Below are 21,576 nucleotides of genomic sequence, written 5' to 3' on the forward strand. Positions count from 1 at the left end.
CTGAAATGGGAGGCCTATAAGCATTATTCCCCAAACTCTTAAGAATGAGTTACATTGAGGGGATCTGGGGCAGAACCACAGAAGTAAGAGTAAATATGTTCCCCCAAATATAAAATGGCTGTTGATCCATTTTTACATCATAGACAAATACATCTGTGATTTTTCTGTGGGGGAGACAGAGTCTTGCTATGTAGTCCAGGCTGTCCTTCAACACGCAATCCTCCTGACTTAGCCTCTTGAGTACTGGGATTATAGACGTGTGCTACAATGTCTGGCCAAGTAATTTTTAATAAAGAGAAGACCAAGGATCCCGATTATACTTGCAACTGGGTAAGATGTGGAATTTCTTAGAGGTGTGCTATAAGATAAAATATTTATGTTAAAAATGTTACTTTGTGCACCATGAACTCTTCATTAAATATTACATAATTTTATGTGAAACAGCTAGTAACTTATGAGCTTTAGAAATAAACTGTCAAGAAAATTAAATAAATGGAATAACAAAAACAACTGGGAACTGAGGAAATACATTTAAAAACTTTATTTTTGGTAATGAAAAATACACTGGGTAAAAGGGATGGCCAACCATGGTTCAGAAAGGTCATTCACCTTTAAAGGTGAGGCTTTCTGACCTAGAAAAAAAGGTAAAGCAAAGGAAAAATGTGTACCCTAGCTGGGCCTGTAGTTAGTTTAAGGTTGAATAAAAGATCAACTGAGATGAGGAGACAGAATTTTCTCTTTTTTTTTTTTTGGTTCTCCATTCCTGGAGTTACTGCAATACCAGGTCTGATGCCGGTGGTCAATACCAGTGGACGGAGCAAGCTCCTATTCCACCTCCCTGTTCCAAAAATCCATTGAATATATTGTTCTCAGATAGAGGATGTATCAGATATTAAACTGGCAAGAACAGATACTACACTTGATCTTAGCTAAAAGGCCAAGAAATGATAGAGAAGACAGGATTTCTAAGGCAGGTAAATGGAAGGTCATCAATGTGGGAGCTGACATCACTGAAATTGAGGGTGGGAGACAGTGACAAGGAAAACAGTGAGCCATGTTGCAGGTGGGTGCAGGACCTGGGTAGAGCTGCAGTGGTGATGGGTGTGGATGGCATGTGTTTCAAAGTCTGAGTTGATGGGTGGGGACTGTGAGGCATTTCAAAACTAGTACTTGGGTCACATGAAGCCTGATTCTCCAAGTCTGGGTGCACTGGAATGAGAGCTGAATTTAGGTTGGAAATAATCAGGAGTATTTTTATGAGAGAATCAAAAATAAATCTATTAGAAAATTTTATCATATACTTTTTGTTAGACACAGTATCCTATGTTTTCCAGACTGGCTCTGAACTCCTGAGTTCAAGAGATTCTCCTACCTTAGCCCCTTCCAAGTAGTTGGGATTATAGACATATGCCACCACATGGGACTTTATTGGAAGTTTTTGTTTACCCTTGTGCTAGATGCTCAAGTGTTTACACATTTTTCAATTGTAGAAGGAGCACAGAAGTAAAAGGAATATGGGTAAAGAACAGTGGGTAATGGTAGGTGGAAAGGTGGAAGAGGTTGAAGGGGCAGTGATGGGATATTTGGTAGGTCTTCTAGAAAATTTTTGGGCCAAAAAAGAACAGGGGAATATGAAAGTGTAATTGGGGAAATTATTTTCCTAAAGAACATCAAGAAATGATACAAACAATTCCAGTTCTATTTAAAGCTAATTTAAAGTAGGATTTATGGGGCTGCTTTATTCCTTTTAAAGGAATAAAGAGACTGCTGTTTCCTTTGCTCTCTTCTTTGCAATTCTACTTACCATCAAGGACCAGAATTAGGAAATTGTATGATGGAAAATTAAACACAAAGGACTGATACACCCTTTATCTCTAGTAGCAGCACTCAGAGCAGGATTGCAAAACCTCATTAGATTTGCAAAACACAGTAAGAAAAAGAACCACCTGCAGACTTTTGTTAGTCCTCATATATACTGTGAAAAAAACCCTTATTTTTTAAGTGAAATATGTGCCAGTGTTGAAAAACAAGGATAAATGGAAGAAAAGCTATTTTTCTCCATCACAGAAAATAAGCCTCAGTAAAGTTTAAGATAGCTCACTGGCATAAGTTAAACAGTAACTAATGCCAGATTTTTCTTCATTATCATACACACCTGAGTTTCTCAGGTGATTATGACAATACCATAAAAGGTAAGTAGCATGAGAAGAAAGCCATTTTTGATGTTTTTCAGCCAGCATGAAAACTATCATGTCATACTAATTTGGATAATAAAACATGGTAGTAAGCTAGCATATTTTTTTTTAGTCATCAGATAATAGAATAATCTTATAAATACAATCCCTGAGTTGAAGATCAGCCACAGACTGCTTAGAGTCTACACTAAGGCTGATTGAGGGACACAATGTATTTGGGTGGTTGAATGAGTCCACTTTATGAATTCAGGTATGTTTTGAGATGTGTAAATGTATTTATCTATTTTAGTGATTTATTTATTACTTTATTTAGGATGTCAATTTTGTAACTATCTAGGAAAGCCCAGGTCCTCAATTCATGGAGTGAGGAACCAGTAAGAGTTTGAGAAGGTCATTGTGGGATAAATTTACTAGGCTAACCATCTTGCACAAAACATTAAACCTAGAGCAAAATATTTAAAAAAAATTATCTGAAGATGTAATGGAGAGTGACCAAACAGCAGGCAGGAAGTAGAGGGGAGTTAACCCCATTAAGAGTGGAACTATAGGACCAGGGATGTGGCTTAGTTGTAGAGAATTTGCTCTTACACCAGCATGTACGAGGTGTTATATTTGACACCCAACAGCACACAAAAAGTTGTATTTTTAATATCTTAAAGCAGGCCCCAGTAAGTGCCACTACTCTTACTTGCTGAGGAATTAGAGGACAAAGTTCAGAGTGGCCAAAGAATCTGGAACTTGAGGACGAAGTACTGACAAGGAGCGAGCCAGAAGAGGGAAGTCACACTTACACAATGCTCACATGATCCCTGAGCTTGACAGGCTTGGGGTTGACTAAGAGTCCAGCTAAAACCACAGAACTGAAAAGAGACTTCACTTGTTGCCCACTCACTTAAAGATACTGAATTTGGAGACTGAGATCAACCAAATTAATTGTTTCCTAAACAAAACAAAACTCTTGAATTACAAAACAAAATCCACAGTTTCTGCAATTTAGGATAAAATCTGTTTACATCAGACACATGAAGAGACATACTTGAAAGAAAAGGCAATTGATACAAACCCAATTCCAAGTGACTCAGGTATTGAAATTAGACATGAATTTTTAAAATTAGTATAAAGTCTGCCAAAAACCAAACCTCAAGCAACATTTAAATAGAAAGGAAATCACAGTAGAGAAAAAGAAATTATAATAAAAAAGATCTATGGAAGTTCTAGAAGTGAAAATAGTGTATAAAATTTGCAAAATTGCCAGATATACTTAACAGCAGTTTAGATGGTAAAAGTGAGTGAATTTGGAGATTGAACATTTGAAATTATCTAATCTGAAAAAATGTGAACACTCTGTCTTGGGTTAGTGCTTTTACTTTACATACTTTTATTTTGTTAATGTTACCAACACTGGTCACGAGACTGTTCAACCAGACTGTATCTCAGTAGTGCTTATATATAACAATCTCATATACACGATGGAAAATGTAGACCAGAAGGCAGTATTTAGATGCATTCATTTTATTGGGGGGGGAGGTGGGGCTTCTGGAGATTGAACCCAGGGCCATGCCTAGGCTAGTCCTCTACAACTGAGCTAACCCCAGGCAAAGATGCATTCATTCTTCTTTTTTTATTGTTTTATTATTCATATGTGCATACAAGGCTTGGGTCATTTCTCCCCCCTGCCCCCACCCCCTCCCTTACTACCCACTCCGCCCCCTCCCTCTCAACACCCAGCAGAAACTATTTTGACCTTATTTCTAATTTTGTTGTAGAGAGAGTATAAGCCATAATAGGAAGGAACAAGGGTTTTTGCTGGTTGAGATAAGGATAGCTATACAGGGAGTTGACTCACATTAATTTCCTGTGCATGTGTGTTACCTTCTAGGTTAATTCTTTTTGAACTAACCTTTTTTCTAGTTCCTGGTCCCTTTTTCCTATTGGCCTCAGTTGCTTTTAAGGTATCTGCTTTAGTTTCTCTGTATTAAGGGCAACAAATGCTAGCTAATTTTTTTAGGTGTCTTACCTATCCTCACCCCTCTCTTGCGTGCTCTCGCTTTTATCATGTGCTCAAAGTCCAGTCCCATTGTTGTGTTTGCCCTTGATCTAATGTCCACATGAGGGAGAACATACGATTTTTGGTCTTTTGGGCCAGGCTAACCTCACTCAGAATGATGTTCTCCAATTCCATCCATTTACCAGCGAATGATAACATTTCGTTCTTCTTCATGGCTGCATAAAATTCCACTGGTAATAGATACCACATTTTCTTAATCCATTCGTCAGTGGTGGGGCATCGTGGCTGTTTCCATAACTTGGCTATTGTGAATAGTGCCGTAATAAACATGGGTGTGCAGGTGCCTCTGGAGTAACCTGTGTCACAGTCTTTTGGGTATATCCCCAAGAGTGGTATTGCTGGATCAAATGGTAGATCAATGTCTAGCTTTTTAAGTAGCCTCCAAATTTTTTTCCAGAGTGGTTGTACTAATTTACATTCCTACCAACAGTGTAAGGAGGGTTCCTTTTTCCCTGCATCCTCGCCAACACCTGTTTGGTGGTGGTGTTGCTAATGACGGCTATTCTAACAGGGGTGAGGTGGAATCTTAGTGTGGTTTTAATTTGCATTTCCTTTATAGATGCACTCATTCTTAACCTCTGCCACTCTCCCAGACTGACTTCAGCACTCTTTTTAATAGCAAAAATGCCTTGTACAACCATGTGTTGTCCTCTATAGCATAGTAGTAACTCCATAAGGGCAGGCAATGCATATTTTTAAAAATATTTATGTTCTTGTCAACCTGTTATTACTTCTGCTCACTGGAATAAGGGCAGGAAGTAGGGGAATTCAGGAACACCCTACATACAGAAATGTAGGCCAGATGGAATATTTGTTTCTGGGAAGTCAGAAGGCAGATAGATGGTGGTCTTAGATACTACTAAGCTAATGTTTGGTATAAAGTCAATCTCTTGAGGGCAGTATGTATAAGAGTGGTCATATCACTTGCTTCAGAATTACTTGTTAAAATGCAATCTTGGGGCTCAATTCCAGACATAGTAAGCCCACATACCTAAGGAGTTTTTAGAAATGTATCCTAGAAATTAATAGATGCCTCAGGTGATTCTGAACAAATTATTGTTTAATTTCAAGACTTGGGGGCTGGGAAAAGTAAGGACTAGACCAAGCCCCCTCATGTAGATTGAAACTGTTAGCATTTTATACTGGTCAATTCCTTGTTGGGGAGGCTGTCCTGTTCGTGCCAGCCTCTTCCCATTATCTCGCAGTTATTTCAAACAGAATGTCTCCAGACACTGAACTATGTCCCTTAGGAAGCAAACCAGCCTAGACTGAGACTCAGAACCACTGATTTGGAGGATTCCACTCTCAGTCCAGGGATCAGAAGCAGAAGACACAACATGGGGAATGTCCAGCTACTGGAACAGGAATGCTAAGTTAGGTACAGCCTCTAGCAAGAGCGCCTACATACAGCTAACGCTAGTGACTGAGCTGCATTTCTTACAGAGGGACATTAACTTTATTTTATTTATTTATTTATTTTTCCTTTATTATTCATATGTGCATACAAGGCTTGGGTCATTTCTCCCCCCTGCCCCCACCCCCTCCCTTACCACCCACTCCGCCCCCTTCCTCTCCCCCCCACCCCCTCAATACCCAGCAGAAACTATTTTGACCTTATTTCTAATTTTGTTGTAGACAGATTATAAGCAATAATAGGAAGGAACAAGGATTTTTGCTGGTTGAGATAAGGATAGCTATACAGGGCATTGACTCACATTGATTTCCTGTGCGTGTGTGTTACCTTCTATGTTAATTCTTTTTGATCTAACCTTTTCTCTAGTTCCTGGTCCCCTTTTCCTATTGGCCTCAGTTGCTTTTAAGGTATCTGCTTTAGTTTCTCTGCGTTAAGGGAAACAAATGCTAGCTAGTTTATTAGGTGTCTTACCTATCCTCACCCCTCCCTTGTGTGCTCTCGCTTTTATCCTGTGCTCAAAGTCCAATCCCATTGTTGGGGACATTAACTTTAGATTTGGCGACAGATGTTCACTTCAGCTGCACATTGGATTCAGTATGAACTGTCAGAAGCAGACACATGCCGGAGCCAACTTTAGCTTAAGTCTTACTTTTCCATGATGACATCTGGGCATCTTAAAACAACGTGGATTTGGAATACTCACTAGATGGAATTGGATGACATCCTGTGTTCAGGAACTCAAAAGAACTCAGCAGAGCAGAGTTCAGCAATGCTTAGTGTCTGAACTTCTTTGGTAGCTCTCATCCCATTCCACACAAGAGGACGAAAGCATACACATGTATACATTGTGGCCAAACTGTCCTCATTAAGGAATTTCTCCCAATATTACTCTCTTACCCTGTTCTGAACTTTTTTAATATTGTTTTTACTTTCTACTCCACTGCCTAAAAGATAATTTCTTTTTCTCTGCCCAGCTGCTTGTTCTGAAGTTTTTTGAATTGTCCTTGATAAAGGTACTGATTAAGCCTGTATTGTGTCAAGCAAACAGACTATGAAGCAACAAGATAGAATCCACAAGCAGTGTAAGAACCATTCCTTTCTGATAGTACTTCACAGATTTTTGTTTTGCCTTGGCAGTACTGGGGTCTGAACTCAGGGCCTCATGCCTGCTAGGCAGGCAGGCACTCTACCACTTGAGCCATTCCACCAGCCCTGTTTTGTGTTGAGTATTTTTGAGATAGGGTCTTGAACTGAGAACCTCCTGATCTCTGCCTCTTGAGTAGCTAGGATTACATGCATGAGACACCAGTGTCTGGCTTAATATACTCTCAAGAGTTTCTTTTTTTGGCAGTAACAGTGTTTGAATTCAGGGCCTTGCACTTGCCAGGCAGGTGCTCTACCATATTTTTTGAGAGGAATCCAGAAAAGGAAAAAAGAAAAAAATTCTGTAGTACTTTTAAGTATATTACAGTTAACTCAAAAGTAAATACATGAAAAAAATCTTGATTAAACTTGTTGGTGAAACTAGATTTAAGTAATAATTCCACAACAGCCCAAGAACTTTGTAAAAATTACTTCCACTGAATATTTTATTCAAAAAACAAAGAGTGACAGACAGGAATCTTGGTCATTTACAGTATCTATCAGCTTTCAGTTTGGCTCTCCTGTTTAAGACAAATAAAAATTAATCATTTTAAAACATACCATACAAAGTCAGCTGCTACTAAATATAAAGCTCATGCTTAGAAACTGTGTGCTCACATCTGGTTTTATTACCACATTTACATTAAAATATTTCATTCAAGTTTCACCTTTCAACTTTATTTTTATATAATATGGATTTTAGTCTTATGCAATTTATGTCCTAAGATTTAACAAATGTTGCCAAAGGGCCTTTTCAACTCACAATAGTAATTTAATTATTTTTAAACTTAATCTGGCCCTAAGGGTTGCAATGGTGTATTTTTAAAGCAATAAAGTTACTGGACAAACAGTATATTCTATTTCAGAGTCTATAGCTTGATTATATCATACAGTCTCCTATGATTTCTTAGATCTAGATACCTATTAATTTGCCCAGCTAAGAAAAAATTCTTACATCATATACTCATTTCAGGTAAGAACTCTACCAACTAGTTAATAGGAAATATATGACTAATGCCTTTATCAGATAATGTGAGAAAGGATAACAGTAATTTTGCAATTTAGGATTAGTAACTGACAGGAGATTACCACACTCCCTTTCAATCTGGCACTCTTGATTTGTAGCTCTAAGCTCACAGCTAATCCTCTCTTGCCTGTTTTTCTAGGTTGTAAACCTAGGCTACTTATGAATGTAATGAACAACTATTAATAATGTGTTATGATAAATATCCTGCACACTTACAAACCTAACCTTAATAAAACTTTCAATTTTATTTAACTTTTAACTTAGCCTATTTACAAGTCTGTGTATTTTTATATCATTTTTAGTAACCTCTATTACTTGAATAAGAATCCACAGAATTTTGGTATTATTCAAACACCTATCTAACTCTGAGAGTAATAGTTTAAAAAAGATGATGGTAAATAAATTTATGAAATAGTTCCAATCAAACCTGAAAGCCTTACAATAAAGCATGTAAGTATTTACACTCTGTGCTTATAACTTTTAGATATTCTTTTTTTTTTTCTTTCTTGGCAGTACTGGGGTTTGAACTCATTCTTGCTAAGGAAAGCGCTTTTACCACTTGCTACTCAGCCAATTAGATATTCTTTTTTAACAATTTTTTTCCCAGACTTATGTCCTGTCTAGGTAATATCACATAAATAAATTAAAAAATTTTGAAAACTACAGTAACTCAAAAAGAACATGGGTTTATACAAGCTGTTTCCATTGATTACTGAAATATATAAAATATATAAAATATATATCTACCTGTCCAGAAGTGTCTCATGCAAAAAACCATCTTTCCGAGCCTTTTTAAGAATTTTACTGTCTTCTTTACTTATTTTAAGTTTGTGGTCTTGGAAGCTCTGAAATTTCTTTCTGTAAAAGAAAATGTCTTCACTGAAAAAAATCTCAAACTTTGATTAAACATGTTTTCTTATGAAATTATAAATATTGTTAAAGACTTTTCACTTACTTAAAAAAACCTACTTATATTTCTTTACTTAGAGCTATTCAACTACAAAGAAGACTTTTTCGACCCATTAAGAGAGTTGTTATTGGGTAGCTCTGCATAGCCCCCTTCTATCAGGGAATGTTGGCTGGCATACCCCTTGTGGCATTATTCTGTTAAGGACCAAGAAAAACTAGCTTTGAAGCCTTGAAAAAAGAAAAGCATTCAGATCAATGTTTTGTCCTACAGTCTATATTATACTGCCTCTTCTGTCCTTTAGGTATTCTATTGTCAAGGTGCCTTACAAGCTTTTCACTGTCAGATCTGTGAGTCTAAAAGGAAAAGAATACATACACATAGTTGATTTCACACTGTTTTACATTTCCTTTGTCTTCTTCTGGGATGTCATCTTTTTTCTTTGTTTCCCTTTCAGCACAGGACCTAATCTGGATATTGGAGATGAGAATCCAACAGATCATACATTTATCTTCCCCCTCCTCACTCTACGTGTTCAGCAAGGGCATTCTAGATGATTTCTTTTTCCTTGAATCAGAAAATTACAGGCTCTGGACATGCGTTTTTGATTTCACAAATTAATTTTTATATAAACAATTGCCATTAAATGCTTCTCTTAAGACACTTGTGTCAGAAACACTAAAGAAAAAAATCATTTGAAAAACATAATCGAATTCTTCTAAGTAATTAAGCAATAATGTAACTAGTTTAATTTTGGCCTCGAAGTAATTGCACTTGGGTCAAACTGTACCATATAGATGAGGCTCATTTTATCATTTTGAGAGCTTAAGACAGCAGCTCTTTTACTTAGCACAGACTATTATCAAATATATTAAAACTCTTGACATAACACAATTTGTTTTTACTTAATTGGAATCCACCCCCCCCCTTTTTTTTTGCCGTACTGGGGCTTAAACGCAGGGCCCTCACCTTGAGCCACTCCACTAGTCCTATTTTTGTGAAGGGTTTTTTTTTTTTGACATAGGGTCTTGCGAGCTATTTGCCTGGGTTGGCTTCAAAATGTGATCCTCTTGAGTAGCTAGGATTACAGGCGTGAGCCACCTGCACCCAGCAGGAATCCACCCTTTAAAAATCCTCTGTGTAGCCTCAAGTTTTGCCAGTTACTTACTATTACATGCCCCAAAATTAACTGATTCAGTATAACATTAGAATTACCTGGAAAACTACAAATTTGTAACCCAAAGGATCCATATCTCCAAAATGAACTCTGTGGTTCAGATTCCAATATTGCTTAGAATATCATGACCAATAGTGTGTGTGCGCAATGATATGTATGACAGTTTCAGTTAGAAGACCCAGGACATTCTTGGTTGGTTAGGGCCTATGACACAGCATGCCTTTTGTTGGGAGAGACTGTGTCTTGATGAATAAGGCCAGGACATAGATATGGATAGCTAACACAGTCTACAGAGCCTACAATGTAAATGGCAAGGGGAAAGAACCATAGATGATCACTATTCAGAGATTTCAAGTACTTGACTAATCCAAAAGACCCAGGAAAATTAGGTACTTCATCATATGAAAGCTACTTTAACAAATTATAAATACAAGAGAGTGGTTTTCTTTGTAGAAATGCAAAGCACCTTTATAATGAAATACAGACGAAAAGTAATTTAAACATGATGCAAGATAAATGTAAGTCAGAAACCCATCAGCATTTTCCTAATGGCCTGTTCACTAAGAAGCAGTAGTTACAGAACTTAAGAGTGGCTTCTAGAGTCAGTTGGGCCTATGTATACATCCTGTCTCTACTATGTGCATGTTTATTTAGTCATAATTTATTTGTATCTACATTTTATTAGTATAATTATACAATCTAATGTGTATTAATTTGTACAATTCGTACAATTATACAAATGTCATCATAACATTTTTACATATGTTCCTGTCTCCACTATATCTAGTTAAGTGACTTTCACAAAGTGACTAATTAAAACAGGTGAGGAGATACAGAGGGTCAAAGGCTATCTCCTTGTTGTAAACGTAAGATAATAGCTACCTCACTGGAGACCTATGAAGATGACAATTCCTGTGTTGAATTTAACAGAGTGACTGCACCTACTTGGTTTAGTTTATGTTTATGTAATTAAAAAATATTGACTAACATTTCACTTTTCAAAATATTAGAAAAGAATATCTAAATTCTAGATTAAATTTGAGACTCTGACAGGACTAAGTCCCTTTGAGAAACTATGGAAAAAGCATTAAAATTTTAGTTCCTATGTTATCTTTTAGAGTGGCATTTCTTTCACCACAAACCAACTCCAAAGGATGAAATAAAGAGTTAATAGGCTGGGTGTCGGTGGTTCATACCTGGATTGCAGTTTGAGGCTAGCTCTGGCAAATAGTTCAAAAGACCCCATTTCTAAAATAACCAGAGCAAAATGGATTGGGAGGTGTGGTTCAAGGGGTCAGAGTGCCTGCTTTGTAAGCGTGCAGCCCAGTGTCCAAACCCCAGTCCTACCAAATAAATAAATAAAAGCATTAATGATATTATCATTCTTGTTTGAGAGGATCATCAATATTTTTCAAGGAAAAAATATACTAAAAGACTTTAAAACTGACTACTGTGAAAACTAAGAAGAAAACTAAGCTGGTGGAGTAGTGGCCCAAGCAGTAAGAGTACTTGCCTAGGAAGCATGAAACCCTGAGTTCAAATCTCAGTGCTGCCAAAAAGAAAGAAAATTAAAAAGCAAATATGTCAGGGAAGTTGAGAGAAAGCACAGAGATTTGATAGGTACTGATAAATTATGTTGTCAGTAGAGAAAGTGTGACCATGCATTTTTTTGTAGTTTATTTGTAAAGATTAAGGGCATTTTAAAAAGGCACCTGTTCCCCCATGCCCTAACAGCCTTCACTCTGGCCTCCTTACTGTATTGCATACAGCAAACAAGATGAGACTAGCTGCAACCTGTGATTGCCAACAGACAAATTAGGGGAGACTGAGAATACTCAGTACTGGAATGGAGTGTCAAGAAAAAGAAAAACAATGCCTCAAGAAGGCTGCACTTATTCTTTAGATACAGCTTGGTAGTTATTAAAAATTGAGTGGATTTTTCTTTTTATCGTGGTACTGGTGTTTGAACTTAGGGCTTTGGACTTGCAAAGCAGGCACTCTATTGCTTAAGCCACACCTCCAGTCAAATTTTCTCTGGCTATTTTGGAGATGGAAGTCTTTTGAACTATTTGCCTGAGCTGGCCTTGAACTGAGATCCTCCTGATCTCAGTCTCCCAATAGGCAGGATTATAGGCACAAGCCACCAGTGCCCAGCTCAAGTGGAGTTTGTTAAGTTGAAAAAATTAGTCCTTCATCTAAGTCCAGTTAACTACCTCATTTACCTAGTTATGTGTAGTTTTACTGAGAATTTCACCTTGATATGAAATGTTCATATAACTTTTATACTCAAGTAAAATAGAAAGTTGGAATAGGGTATTTTCATTGGAATAAGGAACTTTTATTTCCAGCTAAGTGATTGAGATGAAATTAAAAACCAAAGAAGTGTTTTATGTTCTTCATGTTTCATATCATGTGTATTTATTCATAAGGAGGGAACAAGAATTTGAGGGTTAGAGCCCTAGAAGTTTTGCTGACTTTTATGTTTTATTGGTAGATGCTCAAGTGTATATAAAGCATGTAACAACCAATCAACCAACCTAGAAGTCTTCTCATTCATGTTGGTGGGAGTATTAACTTAACACAACCTCTATAGTAAAACAACTTGGTAGTATCTAACAAAATCATAAATGAAGGCCCCCTAACTCCACAATTCTTCTTTTAAGAATTTATCTTCAGATTCACTTACTTGCACATCTCTGAAATAATGCAGATTTGAACTCATGTGCTACAATAGTTTTTAAGAACAAAAGTCAGGGAACATAAGTTTCCATCTATATACAGACTAATTAAATAAATTAAGGTATATTCCTAAAATGGAATACTCTGTAACAGTTAAAAGAGATGAGGAGGGATCCAGGCATGGTGGTACATAACTGTAAACCCAGCTACTTGGGAGGAAGAGACAAGGAAGAGTGCAAGTCTGAGGCCAGCCTAGACAAAGTTAGTGAGATCCTGTCTCAAAAAGAAAACAAAACAAAAACCAAATGAGCTAGAGACGTGACTCAAGTGGTTAAATGCTTGCCTGACATGTATAATGCCCTGGGTTCAATCAAGCCTCAGTACTGGAAAACAAAGACAAAACAAAAAAGAGAGGAGGGGAAAACTTTCTACACACATAGAAAATATGTACATATATAGGCGAAAATTCTCCAAGACACAATATTAAGGAAATAAAAAAAGGCAGAGATTTATAAACATATTCATGTTTATAAAGAAACTTTAGAAGACTAAACAAAAAAACAAAAAACAAGAAGCAGGGAGAGATAGGGACAGAGTAGATGGAATAGTTGAGTAACGTGCAGGGGAGACCCTTGGTATCCACCGATGTATGGCTCCAAAGAGACATCTGCTGAGGGAAAACCACACGTGCTCAGGATGCATAGAGTTCAGTTCTGCAGATGCTTGATTCATTTTTCCTAATACCACCCAACTTCCACTAAAAACATTCTGCCTTTCAACTGTATTTTCACAAAATTAAGGGCAGGGAAACATTCAGCAGATAACACAATGATTTAAACACAACTGATGATATCACTGGTCTGACTGAGAACTTCTATGCATCAGCTGAGCTGTGTAAAACATATGCAAGAAGAATTTAAAATTTTTGTTTTTGAGGCTGGGATGTGGCTCAAATGGTAGAGCATTTGCCTAGCAAGAACAAGGCTCTGAGTTCAATCCCTAGTACCTGCTTAACAAAAAAAAAAAAAAAACCGAAAAAAAAAAAACATCAAACATAAAAGGCTCTAAGTTTTTGGTGGAGGTGTGGCTCAAGTGGCACAATGCCTGCCTAGCAAGTGCAAGGCCCTAAGTTCAAATCTTGGTACCACCATGACAAAACAAAAAAATTTTTTTTTTCCTTTTTAACTTATTATTATTTTTGACTGTGCTTGGTCAAACCACCTGTAATAAATCCATGAATAAGACAAGCAAACTGAATATATTTTTGTTTTAAAATTTTGTACTTGTGAATATATTATCTATTTTAAAAATTAAATTTTAGAATGCAGGCAAGGGAAAAAACCCCACAGCCTAAAAAGCATATGGAACTTCTCAGAAAAAAGTACATTAAAAGTACAGTAATTTCTCAACCAGACTGTGCAAATTAGCCATCAATTATTGGATTTAAAGAGATAAAAAGTCACATCCCATATGTGACATGTACCAATGTGCAAGAAAATGTCATGTTTACCTTTATCATTTCTTCTTCTCCTGCTGTTTTGTTCTTTGCTTCTATATCACCTGCTTCATTGCATCTAATAAAGCAGCTATTTGAAGCCAATAAAGCCATTTTCCCCTAAATAAAACAAAATAACAAAATGTAAGAGCTATGAGAATAACTGCAAAAGAAATCCTAAGTCTTCAGACTAAATGAAAATTTTCTCCCTAATACTAAAATCAAGATAAAGAATTTAGAGTAAACCTGGAAAATACAAAAATATATAGAAAAGAAAATCCAAACCATCTGTAATCTTACTACTCAAACATTATCACAATAAATATTTTTAGTATGTTCTTCCAATTGGACTAAATTCTGACTACACAAAATAGAACTGTTTTCTCCAAAAGATTTACTGAAGATATAACTGATTTAGTTCAGTTAAAATTTAGTTTAAAGACAATAAAAGTTATGACTAATATACAATCATTTAACGAAATATTAGTGTTTGAAGTAAAATTTATTTTCTCCATAAATCAGAAGGTATAAAAAAGTTAGCCTTTGGTACCTTTGAATTTACTTTAAGGAATAAGGTCTGACAGACTTTTGTGTGTGGAATTCTTTTAGTTGTTTAATGTTGATTTATTACACTGATTTCTATTGAACAAAACTGTGAAAACTAATTTTCTTGTATCTAACCCACTATTATAAATTTGATTAAATTCTATTAGCAATTTTTAGTTTTAGTTAAAATTTATATTTGGTTGATTATTTTGAAAAATTTGGAATACCTTTAACATCAAGACAAAATATTCACAAATACAATAATTATAAAATATATTAACATTTATAACATATCCAGTTAGAACAGTACTAACAACTAAAGCTTGTGAAGCAATATCGACTAAGATACTCTTGAATTATCCTATTGTCTTATCTTGAGATTTGTAATAGGCTATTGCCTAAAGAGTCCTGATTCTTTAGTGGAAAATAAGAGAGACCCACATATAGGCCCCAAAGGTGCACAGAAACCTTTGTAATACCTTTGGGAAAAGGTATTACTGCGCTTTTTTTTTTTTTTGCTGCACCGTATTTTGAGATTCTTTTAAGGCTATATACCAATTTTTTCCAATTGAATGTATTATACTGCACTCTGTTTCTTTTTAAGAAAGCGTGCTTTCATTGCCTATTAATGGCTTTCTGTTAAACTAACAGGAAACTTTTTTTTTTTTTTTTTCATTTTTCTTTTATTATTCATATGTGCATACAAGGCTTGGTTTATTTCTCCCCCCTGCCCCCACCCCCTCCCTTACCACCCACTCCACCCCCTCCCGCTCCCCCCCTCAATATCCAGCAGAAACTATTTTGCCCTTATCTCTAATTTTGTTGTAGAGAGAGTATAAGCAATAATAGGAAGGAACAAGGGGTTTTGCTGGTTGAGATAAGGATAGCTATACAGGGCATTGACTCACATTGATTTCCTGTGCGTGGGTGTTACCTTCTAGGTTAATTCTTTTTAATCTAACCTTTTCTCTAGTTCCTGGTCCCCTTTTCCTATTGGCCTCAGTTGCTTTAAGGTATCTGCTTTAGTTTCTCTGCATTAAGGGCAACAAATGCTAGCTAGTTTTTTAGGTGTCTTACCTATCCTCACCCCTCCCTTGTGTGCTCTCGCTTTTATCATGTGCTCATAGTCCAATCCCCTTGTTGTGTTTGCCCTTGATCTAATGTCCACATATGAGGGAGAACATACGATTTTTGGTCTTTTGAGCCAGGCTAACCTCACTCAGAATGATGTTCTCCAATTCCATCCATTTACCAGCGAATGATAACATTTCGTTCTTCTTCATGGCTGCATAAAATTCCATTGTGTATAGATACCACATTTTCTTAATCCATTCGTCAGTGCTGGGGCATCTTGGCTGTTTCCATAACTTGGCTATTGTGAATAGTGCCGCAATAAACATGGATGTGCAGGTGCTTCTGGAGTAACAGTCTTTTGGGTATATCCCCAAGAGTGGTATTGCTGGATCAAATGGTAGATCGATGTCCAGCTTTTTAAGTAGCCTCCAAATTTTTTTCCAGAGTGGTTGTACTAGTCTACATTCCCACCAACAGTGTAAGAGGGTTCCTTTTTCCCCGCATCCTCGCCAACACCTGTTGTTAGTGGTGTTGCTGATGATGGCTATTCTAACAGGGGTGAGGTGGAATCTTAGTGTGGTTTTAATTTGCATTTCCTTTATTGCTAGAGATGGTGAGCATTTTTTCATGTGTTTTCTGGCCATCTGAATTTCTTCTTTTGAGAAAGTTCTGTTTAGTTCACATGCCCATTTCTTTATTGGTTCATTAGTTTTGGGAGAATTTAGTTTTTTAAGTTCCCTGTATATTCTGGTTATCAGTCCTTTGTCTGATGTATAATTGGCAAATATTTTCTCCCGCTCTGTGGGTGTTCTCTTCAGTTTAGAGACCATTTCTTTTGATGAACAGAAGCTTTTTAGTTTTATGAGGTCCCATTTATCTATGCTATCTCTTAGTTGCTGTGCTGCTGGGGTTTCATTGAGAAAGTTCTTACCTATACCTACTAACTCCAGAGTATTTCCTACTCTTTCTTGTATCAACTTAAGAGTTTGGGGTCTGATATTAAGATCCTTGATCCATTTTGAGTTAATCTTGGTATAGGGTGATATACATGGATCTAGTTTCAGTTTTTTGCAGACTGCTAACCAGTTTTCCCAGCAGTTTTTGTTGAAGAGGCTGCTATTTCTCCATCGTATATTTTTAGCTCCTTTGTCAAAGATAAGTTGCTTATAGTTGTGTGGCTTCATATCTGGATCCTCTATTCTGTTCCACTGGTCTTCATGTCTGTTTTTGTGCCAGTAACAGGAAACTTTTCTAAATAGTAATAGCCCTTACATCTTTTTTTTTAAGCTTCAATATATATCCACTGTTTTTTTTTTAAAATCTTTTAAAATTATCATATTATTGTTGTACTGGGAGTACACTGTGACATTTACAAAAGTTCTTACAATATATCATAGTTGAATTCACCTCCTCCATCATTCTTTTCTCCCTTCCCCCATTTCTGGAATAGTTTCAATATGTCTCATTTTCCATTTTCATACATAAGTACATAATATTTCTACTACATTCACCCTCCTAACCCTTTTCTTATATCTTCCTCCTGCCCACTGGTACCAATCTCCCAGACGCCATGTGTTTTATCTTCCTGTTCTCCATTTTTGAAAAAAGACATTTTTGTTTGTTTAAGATAGCTCTACTGGGAGTTTCACTGTAGCACTTACATCTTGAAAGACTGGTTCCCATTGTTCTCTTGGCCCAATTGCATCCGAACGCCCAACAACAAGTCCATCTGAATTTATACCAAGATATTTTCCATAGCCAGATTTCAGGGCAATTCTTTAGAATAGTAACAAAGATAAAAACTACGTTAAAAACTGAAAGAACATTAATAGAACATAAAAATAGTATGTATATGTGTGTATGTGTGTGTGTGTGTGTGTGTGTATATGTGAGTGTGTATGTGTAAATTCACACGTATTGTCAGTGTTCAAAAGCTACATGTGGGTAGTTGCTGCCACACTGGACACTGAAGGTCTCTCTAAATATAATTTTATATTTACTTTTTTAATATAGGCATTATATAATATCTTACATAAAACAGCAAACATTTTACAAATGCTACATTTTTTGTCATTATACAAAGTCATACTGATATCTTTCCTGTACATAAAATAGCTGATTTATCTTTAGAAGAGATTCTTATAAAAGGAAATTAGGCCAAGGAGTGCCAATTATTTTTTCTTTTGAGACAGGATATCACAATGTGGTCCAGGCTGGTCTCCAACCAGGCCTTGAATCAGGCCACCAGGCCTAGCTACAAGAGTAACAGCTTTAAAGCTGTTAGATCCTGTCAAATTGCTTTCCAGAAAATGCTGTAAACAACCTGCATTCTCACCTCAAATTAGCATTTTTTTTTTTCAGTGCTGGGAATTGGATTAGGAATTGTGCATGCTAGCAAGCACTATGCCACTGATTTACACACCCAGCCTGAGAAATTTTTTTAATCATGGATTTTTAAAAGAATATTATATTCTTTAAATAGTTAAAAAATATGATATGGTTAAAAGAGTAATCTATTTAATTTGTATTATAATTATTTAGTTAGAATGACATTCACATTTCTTTTATTTTACTTTTTAGTTTTTAAATTATTTGGTATGTGCATGTCCATTTTCCTACTGGGGTGTTATTGTTTGCCATGTTTCTGTTGGGGTCATCAGTGTTACGAATCCTGCATATCACACACATACACACACAAGAGGAAGAACTCGCTGCCTGTGAAATTGTGGCAAATATTTTCCTCATTTGTGTATTATGTTTTTTGTTTGTGACTATAAACAAATTTGTTACTGATTGATGTTTTTTCTTCTGCTTTACCCTTGTTGTTCATGAACTTAACAAAACTTTCATATACTCATTTACACGTTTATGATAGATAGAAACAATTTTCATGTTGATGTAATTACTACTAGAATTCAATTTCTAGATCTACTCTCCAAAAGCATCACTCTGTACTTCTGCACGGTGAAAATAAAAACAGTCAGGTTATACAATGATTGTAATAATGAGTAAAATATTCTTTTGGTCTTCATAATTACCTAACATTCTCTGATGATTTCAACAATACTCCTTTTCTTTTATTCTTGTTTGTCTCTTGACTGTTCCCAGCCCCCAGACAGGGTCAGGCTCTGTAGCCCAGCTGGCCTAGAATTCACTATGTAATCCAAGATGGCCTTGAACCAGGCTGCAATTCTCCTGACTGAGCTTCCCAAGTGTCAGGATTACAGATGTGAACCACTGTGCTTGGCTTGTCTCTTGACTGAACTAGGAAATTAATATATCATAGTACCACTGGACTAGGTTTAGTCTTAGGTTTATTTTCTTCTCACGGTCTTTCTGACCTTATTTGGTCTCTGACATTATTAGTCTTCCTTTTTTTTCTTCCTTTGTTTTTTGGCAGTACTAGGGTCTAACTCATGGTCTTGAGCTTGCTAGGCAGGCACTTTACCATTTGAGCCACTCCACCAGTCCTTTTTTGTACTGGGTATTTTTGAGATAGGGTCTTGAGAACTACTTGCCCACCCTGGCCTCGAATGGTAATCCTCCTGCTCTCTGCCTCCTGAGTAGCTAATTATAGGCATAAGCCACTGTCGCCAAGGCTAGTTTTCATCTTAACTCACATTTTTTTTTCTGGCTTACTTTTATGTATTGGAAGCAATCATAAAACATACTTTATACAGGTTGAACATCCCTATTCTGAAAATATGGAACACTGTGCAATACCCAAAACTTTGTGAGTGTAAACATGAGGCCATAGGTGGAAAATTCCACAGCAAGCCTCTTGTGATGATGGATCACAGCCAAAATGCAGGCACACTAAAAATATTGTACAGAATTATTTTTAGTCTATGTATATAAGGGAGATATAAAAAATTAATGTTGTGTTTACATGTGTGTTCCATCACTAAGCTAGCTACCTTATCATGTATATGTAAACATTCCAAACCTGATAAAATCAGAAAAATCAGAAATCTAAAACACTTCTAGTCCCAAGCATTTTGAGTAAGGGATATTTGACTTGTATCTAAAGGTGTAATTCTTCTCTAAAAACACAGTTACTACAAATCTAATTTAATAGTACTTGAAAATTTAGTGAGCATATAAGTAATTTTTAAAATGTCACAAAATCTTTTCAAAAACTGTTTTTTTTCTTATATCAAATTGCCTTGTAATTCAATTAGCTAAATAGCGTTTTTTTTTTTTTTTCTTTTTATATTTCTTTTGGTGATGGTGGTTGTTTTGAGATAATGGGGTTCTGTCTTATAGCCCTTGTAGGTAGACTAGCGGGCCTCAAACTCACGATTCTACCTCAGTCTCCTAATGAGATTATAGATGTGTACCACTATGCTAGCTAAACAGTGGAATTTTTTAGTGAATGAAATTAAATTTAAAAAGTTGATAATTATAGTTCAACTTGAGCTTACCTGGAATCAGACAATTTGACAGCAGTGAACTGCTCTGGAGGGCTAGGACCTTCATCAACTATAGGGGAAAAAAAATGGAAAAAATGATTGTTATAAATATAAATATTTATAACAATATACTCTTCTGTTTTTTCCTCCTAAAATTAAACCTGAGAATATTAGGATATTTGGGCAAGACTGTAGTAATACACTATCCATAGTATCGATATTTACCTTTTTATCACTAAGTGGCAAATTTTACATACTTCTTAATACAGGTTGGCATGAGACTTATCTAGTCACGTCTAAGACAGTTCTCTCTCTCTTTTTGAGACAGGGTCTCACTATGTAGCCCAAGCTAGTCTGGAACTCGCTATGTAGTCCAGGCTGATCTTGAACTATCAATCCTTCTGCCTCAGCCTCCTGAGTGCTGGAATTACATGTTCTCTTTGTGTTGTAAAGTACAGTACATAAACAAATAACTCAGTATTTAAGATACTAAATGTTTTCACTTATTCAAGGGAATACCACTCTGACCAACTGATACTCTTTTTACCTTCTAATTACTTCATAACTCTTTAGTGTGTCCCCTGTGGGCTAAAGGCAATGAGAAAACTTCAACTGTTAACTCTACTTAGGCTAATTTGGGCAAAAGGTCTCAAGAAAATAGAAATTCAAATTTCTGACTCACAGGTTTTCTTTTTTGTTTCTACTTACTATTTTTAGTTATTTATGCTGTTTCTTCTGGCACTATGCAGAATATTTTCAAATACTTATATTGGAAAGAGGGAGCTGTCAGTAGTTGATAAATAGGAAGAAAGGAAAGAAAGTAGAAGGGTTCATTGTGATGGCTGTTTCTTTGGAATATGCTTGAGACTAGCTAGAATTTAGCCTAAGAGCATGAATGTCATATAATGTATACTTTAAATGGCCTTTCCCTTTCATTGCTTCCATGAGACACAAACCTTCTTTATGTGGTGCTCCCAGTGTAAAAAGACCATTGTCAAGCGCATGGATATAGGTTCCTTTGTCCATTTCAATGGCAATGGTTCCTGAAATTTCACCAAAGTTGGATACTGTCCACCAGATTCCTAAAAAATAAAGTCAGTATTTAAACTTTTTATTTTTGGTTCCTCAAAGTTTTAATTACTTTAAAAAGCTTTTCCTTCACAGTTGTAAGAAATAATGCAGAAAGATCTCATTTACTCTTTATTCACTTTTTCCTAATGGAAAAACATGTTTCATAAACTAGCGTACAATGTCAAAGCTAGGAAATTAATGTTGATATAATTCATGAACACAATTTGGATTGTAACAGTTTTATATGTACTCGTTTGTGTGCTTGTGAGGAGATTCATGTGACTACCACCACCTCAGTCAAGATAAGGTTTCTCTTTAAACTATGAAATAGTAACACAATGAAAGGTTCGAAATGATACAGAGAACAG

The 21,576-nt window shown here is 36.0% G+C and overlaps 1 protein-coding gene and 1 pseudogene across 1 annotated transcript in view; both read right to left on the minus strand.

The window, feature by feature from the left end:
* Positions 1–748: 748 nt before the first annotated feature.
* Positions 749–949, minus strand: LOC141416975 (U2 spliceosomal RNA; annotated as a pseudogene).
* Positions 950–7,235: 6,286 nt separating this feature from the next.
* Positions 7,236–21,576, minus strand: part of Frg1 (FSHD region gene 1) — a 33,338-nt gene continuing 18,997 nt past the window's right edge. The window contains exons 3-9 of the mRNA XM_074054777.1: positions 21,094–21,219; positions 20,150–20,207; positions 17,387–17,501; positions 14,121–14,225; positions 9,133–9,224; positions 8,595–8,705; positions 7,236–7,341 (exon numbers count right to left, since the gene is read on the minus strand). Of these exons, the coding sequence (XP_073910878.1) occupies positions 7,305–7,341; positions 8,595–8,705; positions 9,133–9,224; positions 14,121–14,225; positions 17,387–17,501; positions 20,150–20,207; positions 21,094–21,219 (644 nt within the window). The 3' untranslated portion in view covers positions 7,236–7,304. The remainder of the gene's footprint in view (positions 7,342–8,594; positions 8,706–9,132; positions 9,225–14,120; positions 14,226–17,386; positions 17,502–20,149; positions 20,208–21,093; positions 21,220–21,576) is intronic.

This window comes from Castor canadensis, chromosome 14 (genome assembly GCF_047511655.1).
Source record: "Castor canadensis chromosome 14, mCasCan1.hap1v2, whole genome shotgun sequence".
Lineage (NCBI taxonomy): Eukaryota > Metazoa > Chordata > Mammalia > Rodentia > Castoridae > Castor > Castor canadensis.